The sequence below is a fragment of the Pezoporus flaviventris genome, unplaced genomic scaffold (assembly GCF_033815535.1).
Source record: "Pezoporus flaviventris isolate CSIRO_AGI_PZ_B2104156 unplaced genomic scaffold, CSIRO_AGI_Pfla_v1 ptg000031l, whole genome shotgun sequence".
NCBI classification, from domain to species: domain Eukaryota; kingdom Metazoa; phylum Chordata; class Aves; order Psittaciformes; family Psittacidae; genus Pezoporus; species Pezoporus flaviventris.
In genome coordinates, this window is record NW_026892579.1 from 12,930,044 (window position 1) to 12,956,128 (window position 26,085).

Sequence of the window (26,085 nt, forward strand, 5' to 3'; positions counted from 1 at the left end):
TGGTGACTCCAGAAGCCTCTTCCAATGCTTGACAACCCTTTTGGTGAAGGTATTTTTCCAAATATCCAATCTAAACCTCTTGATGCAACCTGAAGCCACTTCCTCTTATTCTGTCACTTGCTACTTGGGAGAAGAGACCAATCCCAACTAACTACAACCTCCTTTCAGGTAGCTGTAGAGAGCAGTAACGTCTCCCTTGAGCTTCTGTGAGAGCCTGGACATTAAGCTTGTCTCAAACACCACTCACATTCCATAGCGAGAGTCAGAGACAGGAAACTGAGCTTGTTTCAGGCGCCATTTGCATTTGACCATGCGAGGCCTTGAGTTTAAAGAAGCAAATAACAAGGATGTTGGCTCTCCATACTGAGTAGATAGGACTGTTCTGAACCCATGGTTCAAAGCTGACAAGCCTCCACAGGAATGTGAAAAATGCTTAACTCAAAGGACACTCAAGTGGAGGGAGTCAAATAGCTGACACCACCATATGAGGGACACTGCATGTGTTCACTAATCTACACCCATCATTATCATATTAACACCTCTTCACGCTTCGCATGCAAACGATGGATAACACCCCAAAGAACATGAACATAAAAGGGCAGGTCTCCGGTCAGAGGGAGAGCTCCCTCTGATGATATCGATGATACCCTGGGTGAATAGGATCAATGAGATGTCACTGGATCCATGGGTAGTAATAATTCTCTTCCCTCTCTTCTCTCTCATCTCTTCAAGTATGTAGAAAGTTCCTATGTTAAATTTTGCTGAATAAAGCTATTTCCTTTCTTATTGGTGATGGTGGGGTTGGCTGCCTTACAGGATATTTACTTCTGGCTCTGTGGACAGCCCCTCAGTTCAGACCAATGAAGCTGAGAGAGATATTTGAAGTGAGGGACAGCAATGGAGGGAGTTTGCCCACTGTGAGGGGAACCCCTAGGAAGCAAGCAGGCTGCTTTTTGAACAATGCACTGTTTTCAGATGGGAGAGACATACTTAAATTCCAGAACAAATAGCTTTTGTCAGACCATGCAAAAAATAGTCCTCACGTGCCCACAGGTTTTGAGATCCATTAGCACCAAGCACAACCTTCCCAGCAGGATATACCAGAAGTTATTTCATCTTGCCAAGAATATACCCTGTTGGAGTGCTTCTTGCTATCACCATGATTTCTGACAGGAATTCTGCTGACTTGTGTAGGTGCAGGGGTGGGTCTGAGCCCCAGCCTGGGTTCATGGTGGAACGGGAAGGCCATGAGGGCTGCAGCTTCCCATAGCTGCTGCCAGCTGTTGCCTGTCTGTCTTCCTGTCTTGTGTCCAGGCAGCCTTCCTTTTCCTGCCCACATTCAGCCCTGAAAACTGGGCTTGCAGGAGGGATGCATATGCATTTATTTGGGTGAGACCACACATGTATGTCTCTGGGTGTGAAAGGAAATAACCCCCCCCAATCTTGGTTATGCCACAGCATGGTCCTCATTAGGCGTAAACAGCTCAGCCTGTTGATTTTGCAGTAGAAGGTGTGGAAATGGGAAATATACCCAGTGGACTGACTTACTCAATCCACTGATTTCATATACGGTGCATGTAGGGGACAGGGGAGAGGAATGGATGAATGTAACTTCTGGCTCCAGTACCTGTAGCTCAAGCTTGCCTTCAAGACCCCAAGAATTCACCTTTTTAATATTCTTGGTTAATTAGCAAATTAATGGTTAATTAATCCAATTTAACGGTTGGACTTGATGATCTTAAGGATCTTTCCCAACCTAGTTGATTCTGTGATTGATTCTAAACTAGGAAACTATTCTGGAAAGCTGAGGGAATAAAGTGCAAAACTTAATGATTTAGAGAGAAGCCTTAATGCAAACACGCTTGGGTGAAATATTACATCTCATGAAACAAAGACGTCCCTTTTACTGCATCCATGCTGGCACACCACACACCAGCACCATGTGCCAGGGCTCCAAGGACACCCACAGCCCTGGCCATCCCTGCCCATCCCCTGGGGCTCACCTTACCCTTTCCATGGCCCAGGACCCCATCTCAGCTCTCCAAGGCTGTCAGACACTGCTACATGCTGCCAAACTGCATTAATGAGCCCTCTCCGCAAATACGGAGTGGGGTTTAGCCAGCATGTGATAGGAGTGTGGATACTTGGCCCCTAAACACATCAGTCCTAGCAACCTTTCAGGGTCCCTTGGCGGCTGAGCACTCCCAGCTGCCAAATACCAGGTAGACCTGCTGACCTGGGAGATGATGGATAGTATTCAGCTAGACTCCTTCAGACTTTTAAAACATATCCTTTTTTACTGATCTTGCTGCAAAACTCGGGTGTACTTCCCCTAGCAACAGTTCTGCTTGAAGAAATGAAGGCACCATGCATACCCTCCTCCCTCCATGCTCATCCTGCTGGCAGCGCTGCATCCTGGCGGCAGTGCAGACCCACGGCTCCTGCCCTGACGCACCTTTCCTGGCAGTATATGCATCTCAGATCCCATCAGAAGTTGACAGCTGTGAGTGTTCTGTATGCTGCCACAAGGAAGAGCATGAAAATAAATTTGCAAAGGGTTCAGGTCTGGGTTCTTCCCGTTAGATGTTAAATAAAATTACCTCCAGAGACTATCTCCATTGAAAACTCCATCATCGAGCAAGCTGAGCCCTGGAACCTTCGGGGTGGGTAAGACCAATTTAAGTGAGGTAGATACAGTGGAAGACAAGTGAGCGGCCTTGTCTGCAGTCCCAATTGGGACCTTGGTGGGAGTGGACTGGTACTGAATTTAGACAGCAGCGGTTTTCCACTGGCAGAGGGCAGTTTGAGACTGAACATAAGGAAGCAGTTCTTCACTATGCAGGTGGTGAGAAACTGGCACAGGCTGCCCGAAGAAGCTGTGGCTGTCCCATCCCCAGCAGTGTCCAAGGCCAGGTCGGGCAGGCCTTTGAGCAACCTGGTGTAGTGGAAGGTGTCCCAGCCCGTGGCAGGGGGTTGGAACAGGAAGGTCCCGAAACGGCTCGAGTCTGTATGAAGCGGGCATGGCGCGGGAAAGCCCTGGCAGGCCGCGCGGCGCTCCGGTGTGTGCACCCTGTGTGCGTGGTGCCCTCGCTCCCACCACCGCAGCGGGGGGCAGCGCTCCGGGGACCCGACCGCCTCAGCGGGGCCTGCCGGGGCAGGCGGAACCCGCGCGCAGGGGAACGGTTCCCCGTGCCGCGTGTTGCCGGCCGGCGGCGGCGGGCGCGGGGCGGTGGCGGCGGCCGCCTCCTTCCTGCTGCCGGCGCGGGGGCGGCGGCGCTGGCGCGGCGGGGCCGGGGCATCGCGGGCCCGGGCGCCTCCTCCCGCTCCTGAGCTCCGCTCCCCATGGCCGGGAACTTCTGGCAGAGCTCGCACTAGTGGGTGCCGCGGCCGCGGGGGCGGGCGGGGGGGCTGCGGGCCGCCGCCACGCTTTGTCCATTCATTGCCGGGCCGGGGGCGCGGGGCAGGACGCTGCCGGAGGCCCAGCGGGGGTGAGGGGCGCGGCGCAGCAGTGGGCCGCGGGTCCCGGCGGCGGCGGGGCCTGCTCGGCGCGGAGCCCTGCCGGCAGCCCGGCTGCAGTGGTTGCGGCTTCAAAGTCGGGGCTCTCCCGGGCCGTGCCCGGGTCTCGGGCGGCCGAGGCAGGCAGCCGCGGCCCCTGCGGTGGGGTATATTTTCTCTCGGTGGCGGGACACCCAGGCCGGTCTGCGTTAAACCGCCTCGTGGTGAGCGCGTTGAGGTTTAAATGGGTGCCTGTGAAGTACTAAATATAACGTAAAGCTTGCTGGTGAGCGTCAGTGTAAGGTCTATAAAGCCAGTTTAGTTTGCTGTAGGTAAAGGCTAATAATCCTGGTCCTTGCTAGACAGTGCTTTTTCGTGTCTGTAAAAACCTGTAGAGAATGGTGGCGTGAGAGGATTGTATGTTAAAGGTCACTAGCCCTTCAAACCTGAGCCTCAGTCTGTAGTCTGTTTATACAGTAAAAGGTGTAATCTTGACAAAGAGTTGCTGACATTATTTTACCTCCCTTTAGTTTGCAATGGATTTTGGATAAACAAGACCTATTGAAGGAACGCCAGAAAGACTTGAAATTTCTGACTGAAGAAGAATATTGGAAGCTACAGATATTTTTTACTAATGGTAAAACTGTTTTATTTCTGCTATAAAATGTGTTGTCTGCCACATCTAAATGCAAGTTTGAATTGCCTAGAGAATGTAATGTTTTCATTGTGATGCTATATATGCTTTCACAACCTGTTTTGACAAAAAACTAGAATATCAGTAACATTGGCATTTGTTTGTGGTATTAACACAATTCAGGAAAACCTACAGGCAAGCTAGCTGCACATATAATGTTTTAATGTGTCACAGGACAAATCCAATTTGTACACTTAGTACATTTTCTTATTTTCAAGAGGTTCTTAACCAAAGAGGAGAAGCAAGGAGAACCTGCTAAGCTAGTATAGGAAGGGCGTAATACTCAGACTGGGCTTTTGGTGGGCCATTAAGATGTGGTGTTTTGTCCCATCTGCGCAGTCCTGTTGAAGAGCAAAGCTTTGAAACTTGTTGCTAGTGCTCAGTTATGTTCTTTGAAACCTGCACCACAGCCTGTGTCTTGCCTTGTGACTCATTCATTCCCTAGCACCGAGCGGCTCTCATGTTGTCTATAAGTTTCCAAGAGCTGTTGGCAGGCAGCCTGTTCTCCCACAGTGTCTGGGGCTTGCCTATGAAGTTATCTAAGTCTTAACTTGGTCCTGCAAAGTATTTAACCATATGAACCATCGTGCTAGAGCATTTCAGATTACAGAGGCAATTAAACTCTTTTCTGTGCAATAGTTCAGTGTTAAAAAAAAACCAAACCACTCCCTAAGCAAGGATATTGCAAAGGAGCAGTTTATTTATAGACAGCTGTTTAAATGTTTTTTTCACAGCAGTCTTTTAAAGTAGAGAATGCTATCTAGCTGGACTGGAGACAGAGAAGTGACTTTCCCAAGGCTGCTGAAAGATGTTATGTCAGTGCTGGAATGGTATCTATGAAAGATACTTGTCCCAGCTTCTCTCTTAGCATAGCTATTTTTGTAATAATTGTGTATGATACAAATCTGATTCCTGTGGATACATCTGTGTTATCACTTACACAGCACCAGGAAATCAAGCTAGTAATGATTTACCTATTCGATTAATTCCTGAAATTCCTTGAGTTTAAAACAAAGTGTCATAGCTTCATAATGCAAAAAGAGAAGATGGAGTACTGGTATTTCTAAAACTGTATTTCTGTGCTAATTTTCACTAACAATTTGAATTACAAAATAGGCTTTTAAAAATGTTTCACTTCAGTATTTTTCTTGAGTAAGCAGAATTTTATAAGGTAGACAAGTTGGTTTCAGTTTGCGGTTCTGAGGCTTCTTTTTCTTGGCACTCCTTGCCTCCCCTGAAGGTACAGTGTGCGACCTGCAGCAGCTGGAGAACAGCTCTGCCAGCATCTCCTTTGTGTGTGTATGAACACAACCTGCCATGGAGGAGAGTTGTGCTAGGCTTTTACCCCTTCGGTAGCCAAGTGAGCCACTGTCACAGGGAGGATGGACAGGGGCTGCTGTGCACTGGTGACACCTCAGCCAGAGCTTGCCTTCTTCATGCCCTTGATATGCGTTGTATTATCAACACCTGCCTCTGAACAGGACCCTGCTTTGGGTTCATAGAGCCTCCCCCTCTTCTCTCCTACTTTTTGCATTACCTAAGTAAGGATATGAGTCTTGGGCATGGCTTGTCACATTCAGAGTGTGTCTGCCCAAGACATGGTTGTTCCCTAAAGCAACCAAAAAATTGCATGGAGAGAGGCAATTTCCTGTTCCTTCTCTTTGGAAAACAAGTACAGTAGATCACCAACTGATTGTATGGCCATGCACAACTATTCAGAATGTTAATACTCGAAAGAAAACTGTCATATTCTGAAATCGTTCAAAAAGGGAAACTGACGTTGATGTCTTTCTTTGGATCACCAAGTCTTAGTAGAGTTTTTGGTTGAAAAGCACATTAATTGACTTCCCTTACTGATTTAGGGCAGAAGCTGTAATGGTTGTGTTACAGCCTTCTCAAGATACTCAGATTTTAAATAATTTTTATTAACCCCCCACTGAAACCACTTATATTGTAAACAGAAGGGAATAAGTAATCCAGTAGTTTCTTTTAAAATAATTTAAAAATTAATTACAAGTATTGGACTTTTTCCCAGCATATACAAGCTTCCATTTCATTAAGTCTCTCTAGGCTCTTGTCCATTTTTTTCCCTAAACCAGACTTGATTTTTCTCTGACAGCAGATGGCTTAACTGTTCCTGAAAATCCCATGGGAGTAAGAAACATATTTGGAGAATTCTGTTTATCTGCATATTTGATTTTTTTCCTGATGCTCTAGTAGCAGGGCAGCTTTGTAGCCCCATGGTTTAATCAAAGGAAAAAATCCTTTCAAACCTCCCAAGGTATGCGGATAAATATTTTAATATTTGTAGAGATACTGCATACCAGGCTTAAGCTCCTTTCTGGCAGTATTGCTTGTCCTACTGTCCCTGGCCAGCTAGGCTCAATTTGGCATTCTTCTGTTTAGGAAAGCAGTGATGTGACACGGACAGGGACTTAATGTTGCTTTGGGTAATTGTAGTGGGTATCAAATTACTTACCTTTTCCTGTGGTGGGGGAAAAAGTCATCCATGCTGTTCAGGGTGGTTTTCTCCTTTATCTCCTACCTTCCACCCTTTTCTAGCCAACAATGCCTTTGATATTTGCGTGTTTTAAAATGCTGTGATGCTCATTAGAAGTGAGAGTAGGGTGTAGCCTGACTGTTCCCAAGGGATATGGGATAAGAGCATAGGGAAAAAAAATCTGGACTTGGGTGCTTAAGTAGTGACTGAGAAACATAGCCAAGCCTTGCGCAGAATAATGGCCGCAAAAAAGTATGGGAAAAATAACAGGTAATAACCTTGTGTTTCACTGTGCCATTCTCTATATCCAACCACTGCACTTAATCTCAGTTTGATGCATCTAATTTGCTTGGCACTTTTCCTTTGCCTGGGAGGCCAAACAAGAGCTACCTGCACAGATGACACCAGGGTTGTTTCTCGGCCAACTGGCAGAGGACCACTGTGATGGAGCAGCTGACTGCTTCCTCTGGTCTCCCACCCCCTCTCCCTGGACTAAATATGTCATTTTTTTAACACCTGCTGTCTCTGCCAAATTTAATGACCATGTTTGTGTTGGCAGCTTTAGTTGTTTGAAAAAAAGCCCAAAATAGAACCCAAAACATCATTTTGCACAGCACTGAAAAGCCATAGACTTATATTTTAAGTGTTTGATCTTGTTTTGCTCTAAAATAGAATACTCAAGCTTTACCCCTCTGAGATTTGTGTTGTCATCTTCTTAAAGATCATACCCACTTTGTACACAATGAAGTTACTTTTCCCTTTTCAAAGGTGTCCACAAGCTTCAGGATGCAGTGCTGCTTCTTCAGCTGCAGGTCTGTAGGTTTGCAGGAACGCGTTATTTCACCAGAACTACGTATCTGTACTGGGGGAGAAGACTGCAGCTGCTCCTTAGCATCCCCAGAGCTAGTCATATGTTGGATCCTGTGCTATTTGGTGTCAAGTTGTTGTAAAAACTCAACTCAAGCTTCTGTTCATTTTTTTTTTTTTTAAGTTATCCAGGCTTTAGGTGAACATCTTAAATTAAGACAACAAGTTATTGCCACTGCTACAGTCTACTTCAAGAGATTCTATGCCAGGTAGGACTGTTTACTATGATGGTACAAGAATAAAACATTTGCTAGGCACATTTTGGTAGCCCTTTTAATATGCAGTTCTGTATTAAAACCAGTGCCACTTTTGTTTTCTGGATGGTATAAAACTTTTATGCTAATAAAGTTAACTTAAGCTTTGCTTTTTCAAAAGGAAGTGTGGTGCTCTTAATAGATTAATCGTTCTACGTGTATGAAACAACATATTATAATTTTGTTATAACATTTCAGATATTCCCTAAAAAGTATAGATCCAGTATTAATGGCTCCTACGTGTGTGTTTTTGGCATCCAAAGTAGAGGTATGAAGTATTACGATTTTTTAATGTAAATTATGTGATGTATGAGAGAGAGAAAACGTTTAGAACTTGTAAATTTTTCTTCATGCTTTGGGGTTTGAAACCTTCTCTCTTTTTTTTGTATAGATTTCTATAGCATTTGAGAAAAGGAGATGGAGAAGGTCTTCAAACATGTTATTTAATATTTGATCTTTCAGTTTTGTCTGAACTACTAACCCTGAAGGACCTCTGAAAATTGGAAGGAGTATTTTAAATGGCTGTTTCACTGTGATACAGTGTTTACATATTTACATACTCAAATATCTCAAATTGTGAAGTGTCTCCTTTCTGGTGTGTTTTTCCTTATTTATGTTTACTCGGACTTTAAAACCTAATTTGAAATTTTTTCCTGATGACCCTTTTCCCTTTCATATATTTTCCCTACATATAGTCAGGGATTCTCAGAGTTTACCACACTTTCATTACTTGAATTAAAAGTGTATTGTAGCTCATATGTCATCTTTGAGAAACTATTGTAAGGAACTGATCCATTAGTGTTGAGAAGGCTCCATGCCTCTACCATTAGAAGTCCAATTTGAATGTGGCCAAGAGTTAGCATCAGCTGGGCACTGCTCTTAATCCTTTGTAATGCAGGAAATTTTTCAGCTGTTTGAGAAGTGTCTACTTAATGGGAAAAAAAAAATAAAAACCACAGTGGCCAATCTGTGATATGTCAATGCAAATGAATTTTACAGGAGGAACTGAAATACCTAGTGATGGTAGAAGCAGTCCTGCTAAGCCAGTGTCTGCATGTGGTGCTGTTGTCTGTACAAATACTGTTATACCTTTCAGTGTTTGGAAGAGAAAGTGTATTGGAGAGAGTATTTTAAGCCTTTAAGAAGGTGCAGACATAGAGTGTATACATATACATGTACCTTATATTTTAGAACAAATACTAGAAGTCTGTGCAGCCCTCCCTATGCTAAAGTTTCTGCAGCTTTAGAGGGCAGCTTCAGTAGTAATGTTTCAGCTATACACTTCTCTGGAAGAACAGCATATACAGAAAATTTTCAGCTTGCTGACTGTCTCAGCAGAGGAGCTAAGGCTTCATGGAAACATAATAGGGAAGGTAGTTAAAGATAGGTTCCTAAAGGTAGTTTTTCCTCCCAAGTGGGGTAAGGAAAACCAATATACTTTCTTGAAGCCCTCTTGTCTATTTTATATGTGGAGTGTTAGCAACCTGAGCTTTTGTGGCTTTAGTTCCTTTCATAAATATTTACTATTCCTCACAACTCAAACAACAAAGTAACTAACTGATGAAAAAATCTCTTTACCTAAGAGTTTACCCTCTTCACCTTAAAAAGAAAAAGGGGTGTGTGGGGGGAATTAACTGCATAATAGAAGCCCAGTTTAGTAAGAAGCTATTATTTTAATTTGATAACAGTGTGAGTATATAGTGTTTCAGGTGGTTCACGTCATTTATCATTCTTTTTCTTCAGGAATTTGGTGTTGTTTCAAATACAAGGTTGATTTCTGCTGCTACTTCTGTATGTAAGTATCAGTGATTTCCATTACACTGTGGTTAGGTACGTCTGTAGGGAGATCTGACATTTTCTTTGTGGGTTTTTATGTTTGCTTGCTGTTAAAAGGTGTCTTACCATGTCATGGTGGGGCTTGTGTGTTGACTTCTAGGATCCAGTTAAAGCCATTTAGAATAAATAACTTCTGTTTCTAAATATAGATCAGACAGGTCCTTTCTGTGTTAGTTTGATTCTGATTGGAACTTATGCCAAACATAAATAAAACCAAAGTAATAAAATTAAACTACTGAGGTTTATAAACAGTCTCAAATAGTAAACTGAATTCTGAACTACTCAAAAGGTAGAATTGGAAACTTAGGGCTTTATTTGTCTTATTAAAGATATGGCTTCATGGAAGTACCTCTTTTCAGAATTATTGGAAGGCTGTGTACCTCCTTGGTTTTTTTGAATCCTTTTTCCCAGCACCCCTCATTATAAAGTTAGTCTTTGCACATGGTATTTATAAAAGTACATTTTACAACCTATATATTCACAAATTAAATGCAATAAAATCACACAGTAGTTAATTCTCTGTCTTTCCCACTCGCCTTGTATTTCCCAGTTCCTGTAACTTGCATCTTATCCATCAAGGTCTTAAAATGATGGCTTCCTTAACAGAATATTATAATTTGACCCAGAAGGTCCAGCTGCTCTCAGTAGACGATTTCTGGCTGTGCTCTTCAAAATGTAGGTCAGTGACTTTGAAATCCCTCTTAGCCATTGAGGGGACAGGTGACTGGCTATATCTGTAGCCTCCACATGTAGTAAGTATATCAGTCCATGGGGCTGGCCATACGACAGTTGCACCACCAGGGATTGAAACGCATCTTCAGTGCCAGCATAACCAAGACCAGTACTGGATTTAGCAGTAAGAGTTGCTGTTTTTTACATCAGTAGCAATTCAAAGCACAGATCTATGTGGCAGTTTTGATGAATCAATGAGAAAGACGGATTTTGGTAAATATGCAGTAGCTGATTTTACTTGGACATCTGGTCCTGAGCTGTGCTGTTTCTGAAAATCCTAAGTGTCAGAATCCCATGGCAGATTTTCCCCCCCGTTATTCCTTCAGACCTAGAACTTCTGCCTGCCCTGAAATGCTCTATTTCATGGAAGTGGAGACCATGATGTCATTTAAAATCTTGCATGCTGGAGGATCAAGCCTGTGTAAAAAAAACACCATGTGAAAATCTCATTTGGATTTAGTGTTGGAACCGAGATCCTGATGGGATCACCAGATTTGGAGTGACATCAGTAGGTCAATAGCTCTGTGAATGATAACTCATGGAAAGTTAAGTGTCCATAAGCTAGTTGTTGTTGGTTGACCAGATCATTTAATAATGCCCAAAGCAGCAGACAAGTGGCTGAGTACCTGTGCAAATTTAGGTTTCAGGTGTATTTCTCTTTCCGTTTGAGGATCTTGAATCTTATAACTTAACTTTTCTCCTTCAAATAAAAACCTTTTGTATTGCAAGTAGTTGTGCTGCCAAATGGATGTGAAGGGCTATATACACATGAACTAACAGAAAGGAAAACAAATAAAAGGGTTAATTACATAATATTTAACATACTGATTTTTCTTTACTGTAGTGAAAACTAGGTTTTCGTATGCCTTTCCGAAGGAGTTTCCTTATAGGATGAACCATGTAAGTATTTTGTTCAAAACACAGTTTGATCAAATAAATTAAAAGACAGATAATTGCAGCAGGAAATCTTATCTTTTAAATTCTGAGAAAGAAATATTTTCGTACTCATATGTCAGGTTGCTCGTAATGAGTTTCGGATAGACTTTTGCCGAAGTTGCCTTTAAAAGTAATAAATCTCATATAACCTTTCCTTAAATTGTTTACAGGAATGCTATAATATATATATATTACTGAAATAGTAATGCAGTATGATGATAAGAGGGATTTTTTTGAGCTCTTTTTTGAATGTTCTTGTTTACAAATACATTGCTGCAGGGAAAGTAAATAGCCCTTGCACCTGGCATGCTTCCAAGCTTGGACAAAGGAGGAATTGGCTTACAGAAAACAGTTTTGGTTTTGCCTGTAAAATGTAATGGCTTTTGAAAAATAAATTTATTTATGACTTAAAATTTAGGTTTATCAGTGGTTTTCAAGGCATTCTTGGCCACAATGTTAAGAATTTTCATCATTTTTCTTGAAACCAGTTTTGACCTGTGCTGGAGTATCGTGAAGGTTAAACCAGGCCTAATTATGTTTAGATCAACTGTGACAAATACTGCTTTTCTGTTGGTTGGCTTTTCACCCAGTCTAGAAAGCCAAATGATACATCAAGAATATAAAATATCTAAGTCTTCGCAGTAAAACTGCGCTGCTATTTTGGAGATAAAGGCATATGGAAATATATTTGGGAGTATCGCTTTCCTATAGCCAAAGCAGTCTTTTCTTTGGTACTACTAATACGTCACTGTCTCTATGGAAAATAAGAGCTGATTTAATTACTACAATTGGACTGAACATTTAATGTGAAATTAAATCTGAAAATACTTTAAAAGGCCATTTGGCATGTTAGTGGTCTGGTGAAGAGGCTTTAATTCTACAAAAGGATTTCTCTATTGCTTGTTAATTGTTAATACACTGGGAACAATTCGTTGCTGCCAAGTGTTGGAACAAATTAGACAGGTACTGCGAATTAGGTAGTCTCTCCTAGTAAAGTTGATCCAGAATGCTTAAATGCATTGTTATTAGGACTGGAGTTAAGTTACAATGGTGGTAAGGAAATTGCTAATGGTAATTTGATTTTTATTTGGTTTTGTAGCTTCAGATGAAATGCATTCAGAATTGCTGGAAATGTGTGTTGAAATTCTGTGGTAGTTAATTCTTTCTACTCTCTGAAACATGCTGCTGTTTAACTGTGATTTTACTTCTTTGCAGATACTAGAATGTGAATTCTATCTCTTAGAATTAATGGTAAGTGGTGTTTTTTGTTTTTTGTTTTTTTTACTGTTGCCTTGGTTTACTTTTTACTGATGAATATTTTGAATTTTGTGTTGCTATGAAATATGCATTATGCTGTCTTCTTCCACGCCCCCCTCCAGTTTTAGAATGATGTCCATGCAGGTCTAGCATTTACATTTTCAGCAGAATATCATAATTACTGTGCTGTCGTCTAAGCTGAGTGAGGGCATTCTCACTTCCTTGTGTTGAAGCTGGACTTAAAGAGGGCATATTGCAGGAGAGTGGGGCCAGGAGGATCACCTTTGGCTTTGCATCCCAGTGGTTAGGGCACTGTTGTGATGGGTAAAATCAAAGTTCTGTTTCCAGAACTGTTTCTTTTTTTAAAAGAAAGGTAATTGTATATAAGTCCTGCTGCAGAGACAAGGATGTCAGTGTCCTTAATTCCCCAGATGAATGGACTGTCAAGAGCATGAAGAATTGTATTCTTTCTATGCCTTTTTCTTCTTGCCTGGAAGAACCCGGAGCTATGTTTTCTGCGTTTTCTAGGGCAGCTGAAAGCATGCAGCCCAGGCTTCTTAGGGGGCTTCGGTAAAGTGGTGCTCAGTTTCTGCCTATAGGCACCAAGCTTGCTCTACTAGAGTAATTCTGCTCAAGTGCAAGTGCAGAGAAGAGGAGAGAGAAGCCAGGGAGGAGTCTAGCAAGAAAGGCAGCAACCAGGAAAGGGTATGTTTTGGGAACAGGACACAGAGGAAGCTGTATCAAAAGTTTTTGTTTGTGCCTAGAGTTGTTATAACCCCTTTATAGATAACCTTTAGATTTAGTGCTAGATACCTCTGCAGTATGGCAGTAACTCTTGAGTTTTGAATACATGAGTTTTATACAAATAACTGTGTTTACAAGAAGTAGGATTTTGGGAATTAGCTTAGTTTTTCAGTATGCTATCTAATATATAGTATGTGTAATAACTGTTTCACTTCAGTGTTCAGCACATGTAACTTAACGTGGCTTTTCCCTATAGTACTCCTTCAGTATATAGTTGGCTGCTTTCTGCAAGAGGGTTATTCTTTCTTGTTTACATCAACCTGGGCCCGAAAAGAAGGGATTTGAGAGCAGTGGATTTTTTTTTTCTTTCCTTTCTTTCTTTCCAAACCAGTGTCAATTATTTTGGCATGCTTTCCATGTATGGTATTTAGTGACAGACTGTTTTCTGGCAGTGTTTTGTATTTCCAAGTGGGAATTACGGGTTTGTAAGCAAATGAGGTTTCAGTGTGCTGCAGATGTGGCTTTCTCTGTCTCTTAGGGGAAAGATGTTGATGGACTGGCAACCATGCTATGTAATGGTATTCTAGAGAGAGCTCTGCCCTCATTAGAGCAGGGTTAGGTGTCAGAATGCTACTTAAAAAAAATAATCAGTAATTGACTTGTAAACTAGATGGTTTTAATATGAACTGACAACATGTTCTGCATTGTAACCTAACTTTTCATCCCGTTGACATTTTTCCTAGGACTGCTGTTTGATAGTATATCATCCTTATAGACCTTTGCTCCAATATGTACAAGATATGGGCCAAGAAGACATGCTGCTACCTCTTGCATGGTAATGAAGAGAGTGATTAACAATAGTGCTTCCTTGCAGCAAGAAAGCAAGTATTTAACAGTTATATTTCAAAGGTGGTTAAGCAAAAGCAGGCTTAGCCATATTTGAATATGAAGGGTGCCCTAGTTAACCTGTGCAGGATATGTCCCTGACTTAGCTTATTCTGTCTTTAGCTCTGAAATGATTTTATGTCACTGTGGTCTAATTTTTTTTTTTAGACTAGATCTAATAGCAGTTTTTTACACTACAGAATGGTGACTATGAGTAGAGGTAATCTTTTTCTATCAAAGTGGGCTTTCTGCTGTATCTTGTAATAGAAGGTAGAAGCAGTATATAGGGGTTTTCAGCTGTGTTAGCAGAACTCTCAGTCTTGAACTATTTCTCAAGTACAGAAAGAAAGTACCACTTTTACGCTTGCTCTCATTTATTTGTAAAACATGGATAATTATTTTACAGTGAATGTCAGCACGCTCTGCAGAAAGACATTTATGGTACTTCCGAATAGACTTCTGCTGTGACTACAAGGAAGAAAGTGAAAGGCTTTAGATTTTTTACAAGGGAAGAGGTCTCTTCCCTTGCTGTTTTGCCCTTCAGCCTCACAGCTTCTACCATTTGAGGAACTGGCAAAATATGTATAAACTGACAGCAGTTTTTGAAATCATATAGTCTAAAGGTGAATAGGACAATACTTACGAGTTCTTTCTTGCACAGGAGGATAGTGAATGACACATATAGAACTGATCTTTGTCTGCTGTACCCTCCTTTCATGATAGCTCTAGGTAAGTAACAGAAGTAATGTCTCTTGCCGTGTTTAAATGGATATATTCCATGTGCTGTTTATGAAACATAGAATGTTTTTAACTGTATAAAGAGTGGATCTTTATTCAGTATCCGTGTCACCTGATCTTTGCAGCTTGCCTACATGTGGCCTGTGTTGTCCAGCAGAAGGATGCAAGGCAATGGTTTGCTGAGCTGTCTGTTGATATGGAAAAGGTAATTCGTGCCACCTGTTGTGGACTGACCAGAAATGGTAGTCATGGTTATAAAACTACTGTCTTACATGTCTGCGGTACTGATTTTGAACTTCATTCAGTGATCATATGTTAGGTACTGTTGAAATTAGGTGTATCTGAGAGGGAGAGACAATGTCAGATCATTTGGTTATCAGCCTGCTCTGAAAGTCAGGACAGAACTGTTGTAAGTGTTGCCATTTTTCAGATGGAAATATAAACCCCATATCCTTTGCATTTTTTTTTCCAGAAAAATGAATTCCCTGTGTTTTTCATCATCCAAGATTGCCAGCATGAGTTTGACATTTAAATTCTAGTGCATGTGATTTTCTGATTCACCTTTCAGCATTGTGCCTGCATACTGTTCTGATTTTCTCCCTATAACTGTGCCTAGAATAGCAGCGTAAAACGTGCTTAACACTTTCAGGATGACCAGGACCATGACGTCAGTCAGTGTTAAATAGAGGAATGCCAAGATTATTCAGTTGAGTTCCTGCTATTGCAAAATCTGTGTCAAATAATCCCCTTCTTAAATTTATCAGGTTCCAAGGCACAGTTGTTCTCATACCAGTAATGTTGTTCATCTTCACTAGTTCCTTTCAGTTTTTAGGTTGATTTATTTAATCTTTGTTTAGCTCCAGCAAGCAAGCTGGAGCTTGCTTAGCACTCATGCTTCATATCACGCTGTTTCACTTGGCACGTATTTTTCAGTCTTCCTTTTTTGAAACTGTCTGGAATTAAATAGGGTATTATGGATGAAACACACCATTGCCCTCTGTGCCCTCAGTATTGCCCTTTAGCCCACTGATGGTATCCTGGCATTGTATTTTTATTCCAGGATTTGTCTTCAAATTTAAGCACAGTGTGGATGCTGAGCTGCATCAGGCACTCTATGAATTATGCTGTCATGCATGTAAAAGCAGGGTGACAATAAACTGGCAGCAGAGGAGAACCAGCCTACATTTGACAGATAAGGTTACCATAAGCTTGGTACTGAACATGTTTGAATGTTTACATGTCATGGTTGCCAGTGATACAATCTAAGGATGATTTTTTTAACATTAACACCATGGACCTTTTAGTCAACTGTGACTTTTGTGTCAAGGATATATAATCTAAGTCCATGTATTAAAAAGAAGATTTTTTTAATGAGAAACGTAACATGACCCAGCTTCAGTGTGCGCTTGCAGCCCAGAAAGCCAACCGTATCCTGGGCTGCATCAAAAGGAGTGTGACCAGCACATTGAAGGAGGTGATCCTGCCCCTCTGCTCTCGTGAGAACTCACTTGGAGTATTGTGTGCAGTTCTGGTGTCCTCAACATAAAAAGGACATGGAACTGTTGGAACAAGTCCAGAGGAGGGCCACGAGGATGATCAGGGGACTGGAGCACCTCCCATATGAAGACAGGCTGAGAAAGTTGGCGCTGTTCAGCCTGGAGGAGAGAAGGCTGCGTGGAGACCTCATAGCAGCCTTCCAGTGTCTGAAGGGGGCCTATAGGGATGCTGGGGAGGAGACTGTAGTGACAGGACAAGGGGTAATGGGTTAAAACTTAAACAGGAGAAGTTTAGATTGGATATAAGTAGGAAATTCTTTCCTGTTAGGGTGGTGAGGCACTGGAATGGGTTGCCCAGGGAAGTTGTGAATGCTCCATCCCTGGCGGTGTTCAAGTCCAGGTTGGACAGAGCCTTGGGTGGCATGGTTTAGTGTGAGGTGTCCCTGCCCATGGCAGGGGGGTTGAAACGAGATGATCTTAAGGTCCTTTCCAACCCTAACTATTCTACGATTCTATGAAAGAAGTCAACTTTATTGAATTAGGGAATAATTCATCAAATTACAAACTGAACATTGTCCAGCTTTTATATAAAATATTGCATTAGAAATTTAATAGGAAATAAAGGCAGTTGAGGTTCAGTAGATAGAAAATGTCCAAACTGGTAGAGAATGCTTACAGTTCCAGAAATGGAATATGAAATTCCAACTATTCTTATTATATGTATATAAGTGTAAAATAATAAGAATATTCTAAGAATAAGAAGAATTCAGACACTCCTGGACTCTTTATTTCTTGGAAGGACAGAATTAAGACCAATGTCTTGCGGTTTTGGGCTTTTTATTTTTCATGTGCTGTGCCTGTGATGTGTATAGAACATTTCTAGCCATCAGTTATTATATTAGTAATCCATTGTCATCTAGCTGCAGTCATGCTGCCAGGTGTCTGCATTTTCCCTGTAGCACAGTTGTAAGCTGTGGCAGTAGTTGCAAATAAGTAAAAAGCTGTTTAGCTTGCAGGGGAGAAGTGGTATATACAGTTGAATGGGAGGGAAAGTATTGTGTTCAGGCTTCCTTTCAAAATTAAATCAAAACCTAATTATAAAAATGGTTGATTGCGAGCCCAGATTAAATGAGACATCTCTGTTTATAATATGAAAATCGTGCTGCTTTATTTCAGTTCAGGGCATGTTTAATTAATTGCACACTTAAACTGACTATGGCAAAGATAAAATCATTATTGTGTCTGACCTTAGGATCTCTTTTCTTTCTAATCAGATTTTAGAAATAATCAGGGTTATTTTGAAGCTGTATGAGCAGTGGAAGAACTTTGATGAGAGGAAAGAGATGGCTACTATTCTTAGTAAAATGCCTAAACCAAAACCACCTCCAAACAGGTACTGTACTTCCTTAATATGCCTTTCACATGGAAAAACTGGAATATTCAGAATGAGTTTATATTTAATTTGAGGTATAGTGTTATGTTTTTATGGTGCAGACCTTTGTATTATAAACTGCCAGTCTAATTGTTCAGGAAATAGTGAGAAGCAGAATACATTGTTTTATGGAGAGCATTAATGTGATTAGAATATAATCAATACAGCTTAGGAATGTAAAGAATGGCAGTGTGAGGCTCCATGCTGGGCCAGATCTGTTGGAACTAGGCCTGCTTGATGTCGTATTTAATTACTGTGATTAAATATCACTGCTTAAATATCCGTACATGCCGATTCCTGTGCACATGCTTGTGTAATGTGAACTTTGACATGCTGACTTCAGAACTGGATTCAGCAGGCAGCTGCATGGGGATATATTGATGTTATTCTTCAAATAAATAGACTGAAGTTATTTATGCATGTGGAGAATAACCTTTGCATTTTTAATGAAACTGAGCTGAATATCTTAATCTATGTGTGTATATGTTGGAAGTATTTTCCTTCAAAAGGTTTTTACTACTTTCAAAATACTTAGAAAAAAAAAACCAAACCAAAAATGTAATATGATACATCTTTTTGAAAACATGTTTTTGTTTTTTTTTTCTTCCAAACAGTGAAGGAGAACAGGGTCCAAATGGTAGCCAGAACTCTAGCTATAGCCAATCTTAAGACATTCCAAAGAATTTCTTTATGGACCACTTTGACTCAAGACACCCTGGGATCTTTCCTGTGTTCATGAAATGGACAGAAGGTTTTAGTAACATCTTTGACAAAGAACTTGAAGAATAAATAGCTTGTTTGTGTCAAGCATTTTGAAAGCTTTTTCTCTAAAACTGCATCATTTTCTCTGACGCTGGAGCAGATGTACTAAGATTTTTCAGTGTAAGGAATCAAACATTAAACCAAGCTGCAAAAGGTTAACACCATCCACTCAAAACAAGTAGGTCCTTATTTGGTTTGTTTGCTTTGAGGAAATTGTAACTTGCCGTGGAAGGGAACTATTTTTAAAGCGACAGTAACATGAAGCCTAAGTGTAACTGTGTAATGACTTGTGTTGTCTTCGTTTTGTTTGTGACTGAAGGAAGATAGTGCCCTGTATGTTAAATTTATTCATTACCCTGAGTTCTGCTGTTTTTTTAAAACAATAAATGTGGATTTAGTAACAACACAGCTATCCTTCAGAAACAAAGCCAGCAAAGAATATTGTTACAGTTTTAATGAAAGCTGCAGGAAGGAAATTCAGTTCCTTTTTTTTCTATTAGCAGAAAGCTGTTTTACTCAGTAGATGTACTTGGAGGGTGTTTTTGCCATGAAGCACAGTAGCCCAGCTGACCAGAGAAGTGCAATATATATAGTGATTCTGCAGTTTTCTTAAACATTTCAAGTGTTACAAATTAAAAAACCCAACATACTATGACTTCTTCTTTTCTGCAAGTAAGTGTTCTGTGTAGTACAATTGGAATAGTTCACAATCAAGTACCAATCTGGATATGATTACCATTTTTTATGGATTTTGTTTTGTACAAGAGATAAACACTGTTAGTCTGCCTTCACTGTTAGTGTGAATTTGTGTGGTTCAGTAGAGTTTATTTAAGAAGTTCAGGCTTTCGGTGAGCTTCGTACTGGCTAATTGTGATGTTAGGAGCAACTTTTTAGAATAACTGAAATGGGATTCCTTGGTTAACTATGTGCTGGAGAAAACAAGATTCCTTCAAGCAGAAGGCCGTATCCTGTGTTCCTTACTCAGGCAGTTATCCCACTGAAGTCAGGAATTGGCCTAAATCAAATTTCTTGATTTTTGGGTAACCTTGTTTCTAATTGAGTTCTGTACAACTTCATTTTGAGTAATAATACCAAAAATATCAAAACTGAATGATAGAGTGCAGTCACGTGGTTCTCCTTTTTTATTTATTTTTTTTTTCCCTGAAACAACACATATCAGTGGTCTGAAATCCTGGAGGGAAATTCTTAAAAACTCTTGCTCTGTGATGCATCTTGGTTCCACAAACCATCCCCTGAAAAAAACCTCAACAGTTTTTGTGAGTAACTGTCTGTCTTTGTAATTGGCTGGTCATTCAGCGAAATATAACTGAAGTGTGGTTGTATGTAGCTCCTTTGGCTACTAGCATTCATTTCTGTTCAGGTCATTTTTGTAAAACATTAGGCAAACAAGCCCAAACATCTTGGTCTTTGCTACTTTTGTTGTCATTTGATCCGTATCTTTTATAGACACTTGATTGATGAAGTGGAATTTGGCTATTTGCCTCTGTTTCTTGAAGTCTAAAATGTGCTATTTGTAATGTGGACTGGGGGAGTAGAAATAAATCAATGCAACTTGACTGCTGTGTGGAGTTCTTTAACAGGAACTGTTCTTTAGGTAAACATCAGTCTTCTCACAGTACCACATAATCTGCTGAGAGCAAATGTTTTGAAATCAGGGATTTCACACCATTAATTAAGAATTATGTCTGGAGTGACTAAAAGTTTTCTTGCTGCTCAGGAACCTTTGTGGACATAAGTTCACACCTTAATTAGCTGTGTGACCTAAACCTCAGAGCTGAAAGTTCAGCCACTTCGTGATGATAAATAGAAGTAATTTCTCTACTGGGGAGGTTAGGATAGTTTTACCAGCTGTGATTCCAGTGTAAACAGTGAAGGGATATGAAGTGCAGTCAAAAGAACTACCAGCGATGATGGATAATTATGTAAATTGGAACAACAGGAGATTGGAGATGATGTGAATTCAGCAGCTTTGCTACCAACCGGACAGAAAAAAACCCTACCTTTACCATGCTTCATTCAGAGGAGGGAAATGTGTAAAAATAAGGTGTATCTTTAAAAGAGAAGTAGCTGAAAATCTGAGATACATGGTTACAGGTGATAGTGGAGTCTCAAAGCAAACACAGGCCATCTGTGCCAAAGACCTGAGGAAAAATCTAAATGGAAGCAAACTGAACTGGATCAGACAAGTTAACTCAAAAACCATAGTTTGAAAAGCAAGTTAAATATATCTGTATATCCATATAAGGAAGATACATAGACAGAAAGGATCATTGACTTTGACAAGATACAAGTAATTTGAGAAACGCGTTGCAAAAAACTACCAAGATTAATAAAAACTATATCTAACACAACTAATAAAAATTATGAAAATAAGTGATACAGAGTGGCTTTCCTATTAAAAAATCCACAACTCTTCAGCTCAGAAGAGATAGCTGAGCTCTAGAAAAATCTTTAGATAAGACTGATGACAACTGTTCATCACTTCTGACAGAAGAAATGGGAGCATGCAATGAAAACAATATGTGACAAGCTGAGAAGCAACAAAGGGAAACTTTTCACAGCACCTTGTTACACCCAGTGCCACCTGCTGTGAATGCCAGGCGTTTGTATTGATAATTTACAAATACCCAAATATACCAGGACATGCAAAGCCTGAAGGAAGTATCAGAGCACTAGAAGTAGTAAATGAGAATAATCTGGGGATTGTATCACTGCACACTTACCCTGTTTTATGTTTTCCTTAGATATTTAGCACTGGTTGCTGCCAAACAGAAAATAATGGGCTATACAGATCTTGGTGTGACCCAATATAACTGTTGTTCATTCTTTGAGGTTATGTAGTGCTAAGTATTCCCAACAAATTTTAACATAAACTACAAAAAGAAGCATTGGCCACTTAGATTAAATTCTGACCAAGTGTAGTTGATGAGATCTCCTTGCTTTGTTCATTTGCACACTGAAGTCAGGTGTCTCAATCAATATAGCTAGGCATGCTTAATTACACATTTAGATAAACATTTTCCGTGTGACCTTAGTGATCTAGAGCAAAAGGCATCATTAGTCCTGGTGAGTCCTGGCACAACACAGCCAACAGTGAGCTTTGGCTGTCCCTTTGACTATGTGCCCACAGCACTGGTGGAACTGACAGTCTAAGTCATGGTAAACAGGCAAAATCATAGGATTTAGCTAAATCCAACAAAACTGTTGGCATCTGTTACTCCTGATGCAGTCTGAAAAAGACCTTTCCAGAGTAAGATAGTGCAGAGTAACTGACCACAAGGTAACATCCTTACTCATCCTGGCATTTTAATTTCATCTTACTCCTATTAATTTATCAGTTAAACTAAAGCATTTATTTTGGAAATTGGTCTAAATTCTGGTTCTTAAGTTGTTTGGTTTTTTTTTAATGGATTGAAAATAAAGTGTAGCAATAAGACCACTAAAAAGACAATGGTATTTTGAAAAAAAATGCACTCATTATTACGACAGCTACATTACATGGTTTTTAATTATTACTGGAGAGAACAGAAATCCCTGTAAGATACATTGTCCAGCAACACAGCTAACACAGCTGGCTGGGCCAGCTACAGTTGTCTAGAAACAAATGACTGCAGAGACTGCTGGATCTACTAGAAATAAAATTCTATTAAGATTAGTTACTTTTTCTTCTCTGTTCTCTAAACTTGAGAAGGTTTATTTTTTAGGTCCTCTTCTCACCATGCAGACTGCACTGTCAGAATGGAAGAGCCATAGGATAAGTGCACTGTGCCTGCAATACTGGTTAGAGCAGGACCAGAAATTTGAATTCCTTCTTCCAGACGTCCTGCAGAGTCCTGAATTTCTGTGCTAGGACTTCAATTTTCTAGAGCTCAAAGCAACTCACCTTTGCTAGTTCTCCTGAAATGCTAACAGAATTGAAAATAACAACCAAGCAAACAAAAAAATCCTTACAATGATGACTATGCGTATTTACAGGTGGGGATGCACCGGGTTGGTTTGTTTTTCAAAGTTGAAGACATGCAAATTAACGTACATAAAAGAAGAAAGGGGGTTTAGTAACTTCCTTGGATTCCTTACATTTTCCAGCCTAAAATTATTACTTCTCTTTAATAATAACTTCAAGTACAGTCAAGTTCTCACTTGATACTGAGCTGCTGAGAGAAGCTGTCGACTGAACACTACAGCATTTTGTGCTCAGAAACAGATCTGCATATAAAAATTAATACACTTCTAAATAAGGAATCAACATTTTGAACAGCAAATATTCTAGCATCAGGTCAGTTTCCGTTTGTGTTTTCTGATCAGTAGTGCTGTTTTGGCCTTACAATTGTGTAAATATAAACCTAAACATTTGTACTCTTTATGTACTCCTTGATAACAACTATTTTAGAACTCCAGCTACACATGAAGTATAATAAATCCATGCTTAGGAAAGTTACCCCAATTCCATGAGAATATCTGCAGTTTAGCTACTCTAAACAAACCACCAAACAGAGTTACTTGGGGAAGGCTAAATTTATTTATTCTATCATCATTAGTTTAAACAGCCATAAACTACATCATACAAAAATCTTAGTAAAGTTCTTAAGTTTTCTTTACATACGTTCACCAAAAAACATAGCTCAAAGTAAAGGTTGAACAAATTCAATGTTCTTTGTTCATGTCACAGTCTTTAAATATAATTTAAACCAAGCAACCAACATGCATGGCTATCTGAAGTTGAGTGTCCATTTACACAAGAAAAGAAGAGTGTGCTGTATTCTGGGAGTGGAATACACGTAGCTTGAATGCCAAAACCTACAAACCATCCTGAAGCCTTGATGAAGTAAGGGCTGGGCGAGTTACCTTCATTTTGTCTCTGGAGGTTCATGTTTTATCCAGTCCTCAAAGCCACCCGCATATTGCTGAACTCTGAAAATATACAAAAGATACAATGTTAAGGAGTCTTCTTGAGAAAAGTATCTAAGAGGACATGGCAAAAAAAAATCCAACCCCAAACCAAAACTAATCAGAGAAAAAAACAAAACAAAACCAAACCTGACAGAAATTCTCTGCAATCAAATACACTGGTACCTAGCTCCAATGAGACAGATCAACATTCCTTATACTCTAATGCTGCCTGCTGCCATGCAGTGTGTTCTGTAATGCTTTTTTTCCAGTTGGCACAATGCTAGACATCAAACATCAAGCAAGCAGCAGCAGACAGGTCAATGGAACAGCTTGCCACTTCATTTTTTAAAAAGAACAGGCTCAATGCAGTGGGAGATTTACACGCTGCTATGTTGAATACTTCAGATGTCATCAAACACAGAACACTGATCTTTACTTCCTTGCAAACCTACATGATCTACAGATCCAACAGAAGTGTCTGCACAAAACCAACTCTTCCAATTAGGCAGCATGAAAAACAGGTAATGCAGGATATCTGCACTTACTAAAACAATGAACAATGTATCTACAAAATAAGAACATGGTTATGTATTTTTTACTAGCCTTAGCAAGGATATTCCAGTTCATAAACTGCAGCACAGTGAAAACATGAGCAAACCAACAGTTTTTAAAATTTTATCTGAAGTCTTCAGCGAGCCACCTTCTGGCACAGGCTTAACAGTTCTGCCAACCAAACATTGTTTTTGCTTTCACTCCCTATCAATCTCATTCTCTTTTTAGCCATTGCCTTCATGGCAATGTATCCTGGCAAACAATCCCATGCTTTATTGAAAGTGAACATGTACTCTGTCAACAGTGAACTCTACAGGTAAAACTGCAATTTACCAAATGGTGTGGTTTCAGAAATTTAGATCATACTTCTATCAAACCGAGCAATTCTCCACCTTTCCAATCATCCTGCACCTCAAGGCTAGTGCTTATGAAGCTGTATAACAAATCATCTTAGTGAGAGAGTCGTCACTGGCAGCATGGTCTTGCAGGAGACTGCACCACCCGTGGCACATGCCAAGGGGGTTTCACAAGGTGACACACTTCACTTTCCTGGAATGCCCAACAGTGTCTTTCAAGCAGAAGCAAGAGGCTGTGTCTAACTCAAACATCAGTAGTTTTGTTTATACTCCCCATTTAAAGTTTTACCCTTGCCCACAAGAAGCTGAGTGGGCAAGGGTAAACATTCTGCTTGATGGGGGAAGGCCACGCTAATCCCATCCTTACAGAAGCCATACCTGCTGAAACCCAAAGACATGGCAAACCCAAGTGCTTGTTTACTTCTGGTTCCTGCCAAACAGGAGAAAACCACAGGGTCCGACTTGGATGGCATCTTTTGATTGTACCGCTCCTTGAACTCCGTTGGGTCCATTTGTAGAGCTTCCACTAATTCACCCACTGGGAAACACAGGAAAGAAAAGCCTCCTTTATTCTCCATCCACGGGCAAGCTTACACTGTAAGGTTCTAATTCCTCTGGAGGAAAAATTTAGCCTCACAACATACTAGCAACTGTCTAGCATAGCTCCCCTTTGCTCAGTCACCACCACCTTGATCAACAAGCAAAGGGGAACACCCAACATCCCCACAGCAATGTCAGTAACTTACACCGTACGTTGACAACACCCAATGTCTCCATGTAGCAGTGCTAGTAACTCACGCGGTATGTTGATAGACGCCGGGATTTTCCCAGATCTATCGATCTCCCATCTCTCCCGCACGTCTATGTGGAGAACGCTGGTCTTCTTCAAGTCCTTGAGCTGTTGGTAGGACAGGCTCGGCGCTCCTCCGGCGCAGAGCCTACGGCTGGTGGCACCCGCCGCCCCGGGACCTGGTGGAGAAGCGCAGCCCGTCAGACCACCGCAGGCGCCCGCTCCCCCGGGCTCTCGAGGAAGGAAGCCCATCGCCCCGTGTGTTTAACATCTTTACAAGGGGCTCCCCAGCCGGCCGCCTCGGGAGAGGACCAGCCACCGCTCCGCTCCCTGCCTCACCGAGCGCTGCCACCGGCCACCAGCCACTGCTCGCCGCTCGTACGCCCCGCGCTGCCCCCCACCAACCCCTCAGCCCCATCTGCCCGCCTCCCAACATGGCGGCCGCTGGGCCGCCCCGCCAGCGGGGAGGAGACGGCCAACCAGGCGGCACCGCCTTCACCTCAGAGGCGGGGACTCGGAGACCTTCCGACGCTGGGACGTTCGGGAGCTAAAACCAGCTAGTTTGGCGTGGTTTTTTTTTGTGGGGTTTTTTTTTCCCTTTTCCCCTTCTTTCCTTTTTTTCCTTTTTCCTTCTTCTTGTGGATCTCTCAGATTTATGACAATTTATGACTCGCAGTTGATAAAATAATTGCATGCTCGCATCTGATAAATTTACACCTTGGCATACAATCGCCAGTCGTGCTGGGCTACATCCAAACCAGCATGGCCAGAGGAGGTGATCCTGCCCCGTAGAGGGCAAATCTGCTTTGGTCATTACCCATGCAGCTCTAGAGTCCTCAGTACAGGAA

General features: G+C 41.1%; 2 protein-coding genes across 2 annotated transcripts; one reads left to right on the forward strand and one right to left on the reverse strand.

Moving 5' to 3' along the window:
* Positions 1–3,230: 3,230 nt before the first annotated feature.
* CCNC (cyclin C) lies at positions 3,231–20,205 on the forward strand. Its single transcript, XM_061460244.1, has 12 exons — positions 3,231–3,374; positions 4,026–4,132; positions 7,681–7,765; positions 8,009–8,078; positions 9,554–9,605; positions 11,223–11,278; positions 12,530–12,565; positions 14,059–14,150; positions 14,862–14,929; positions 15,064–15,143; positions 17,709–17,827; positions 18,481–20,205. Exons 1-12 carry the CDS (start codon positions 3,343–3,345, stop codon positions 18,533–18,535), a joined length of 852 nt encoding a protein of 283 aa, XP_061316228.1. The 5' UTR covers positions 3,231–3,342; the 3' UTR covers positions 18,536–20,205.
* Positions 20,206–22,139: 1,934 nt separating this feature from the next.
* Positions 22,140–25,776, reverse strand: TSTD3 (thiosulfate sulfurtransferase like domain containing 3). Its single transcript, XM_061460246.1, is given in 5 exon segments — positions 22,140–23,560; positions 24,826–24,985; positions 25,246–25,416; positions 25,515–25,551; positions 25,554–25,776. Coding segments are annotated over 5 exon segments (552 nt in total). The 5' UTR covers positions 25,674–25,776; the 3' UTR covers positions 22,140–23,496.
* Between the last annotated feature and the right edge of the window lie 309 nt (positions 25,777–26,085).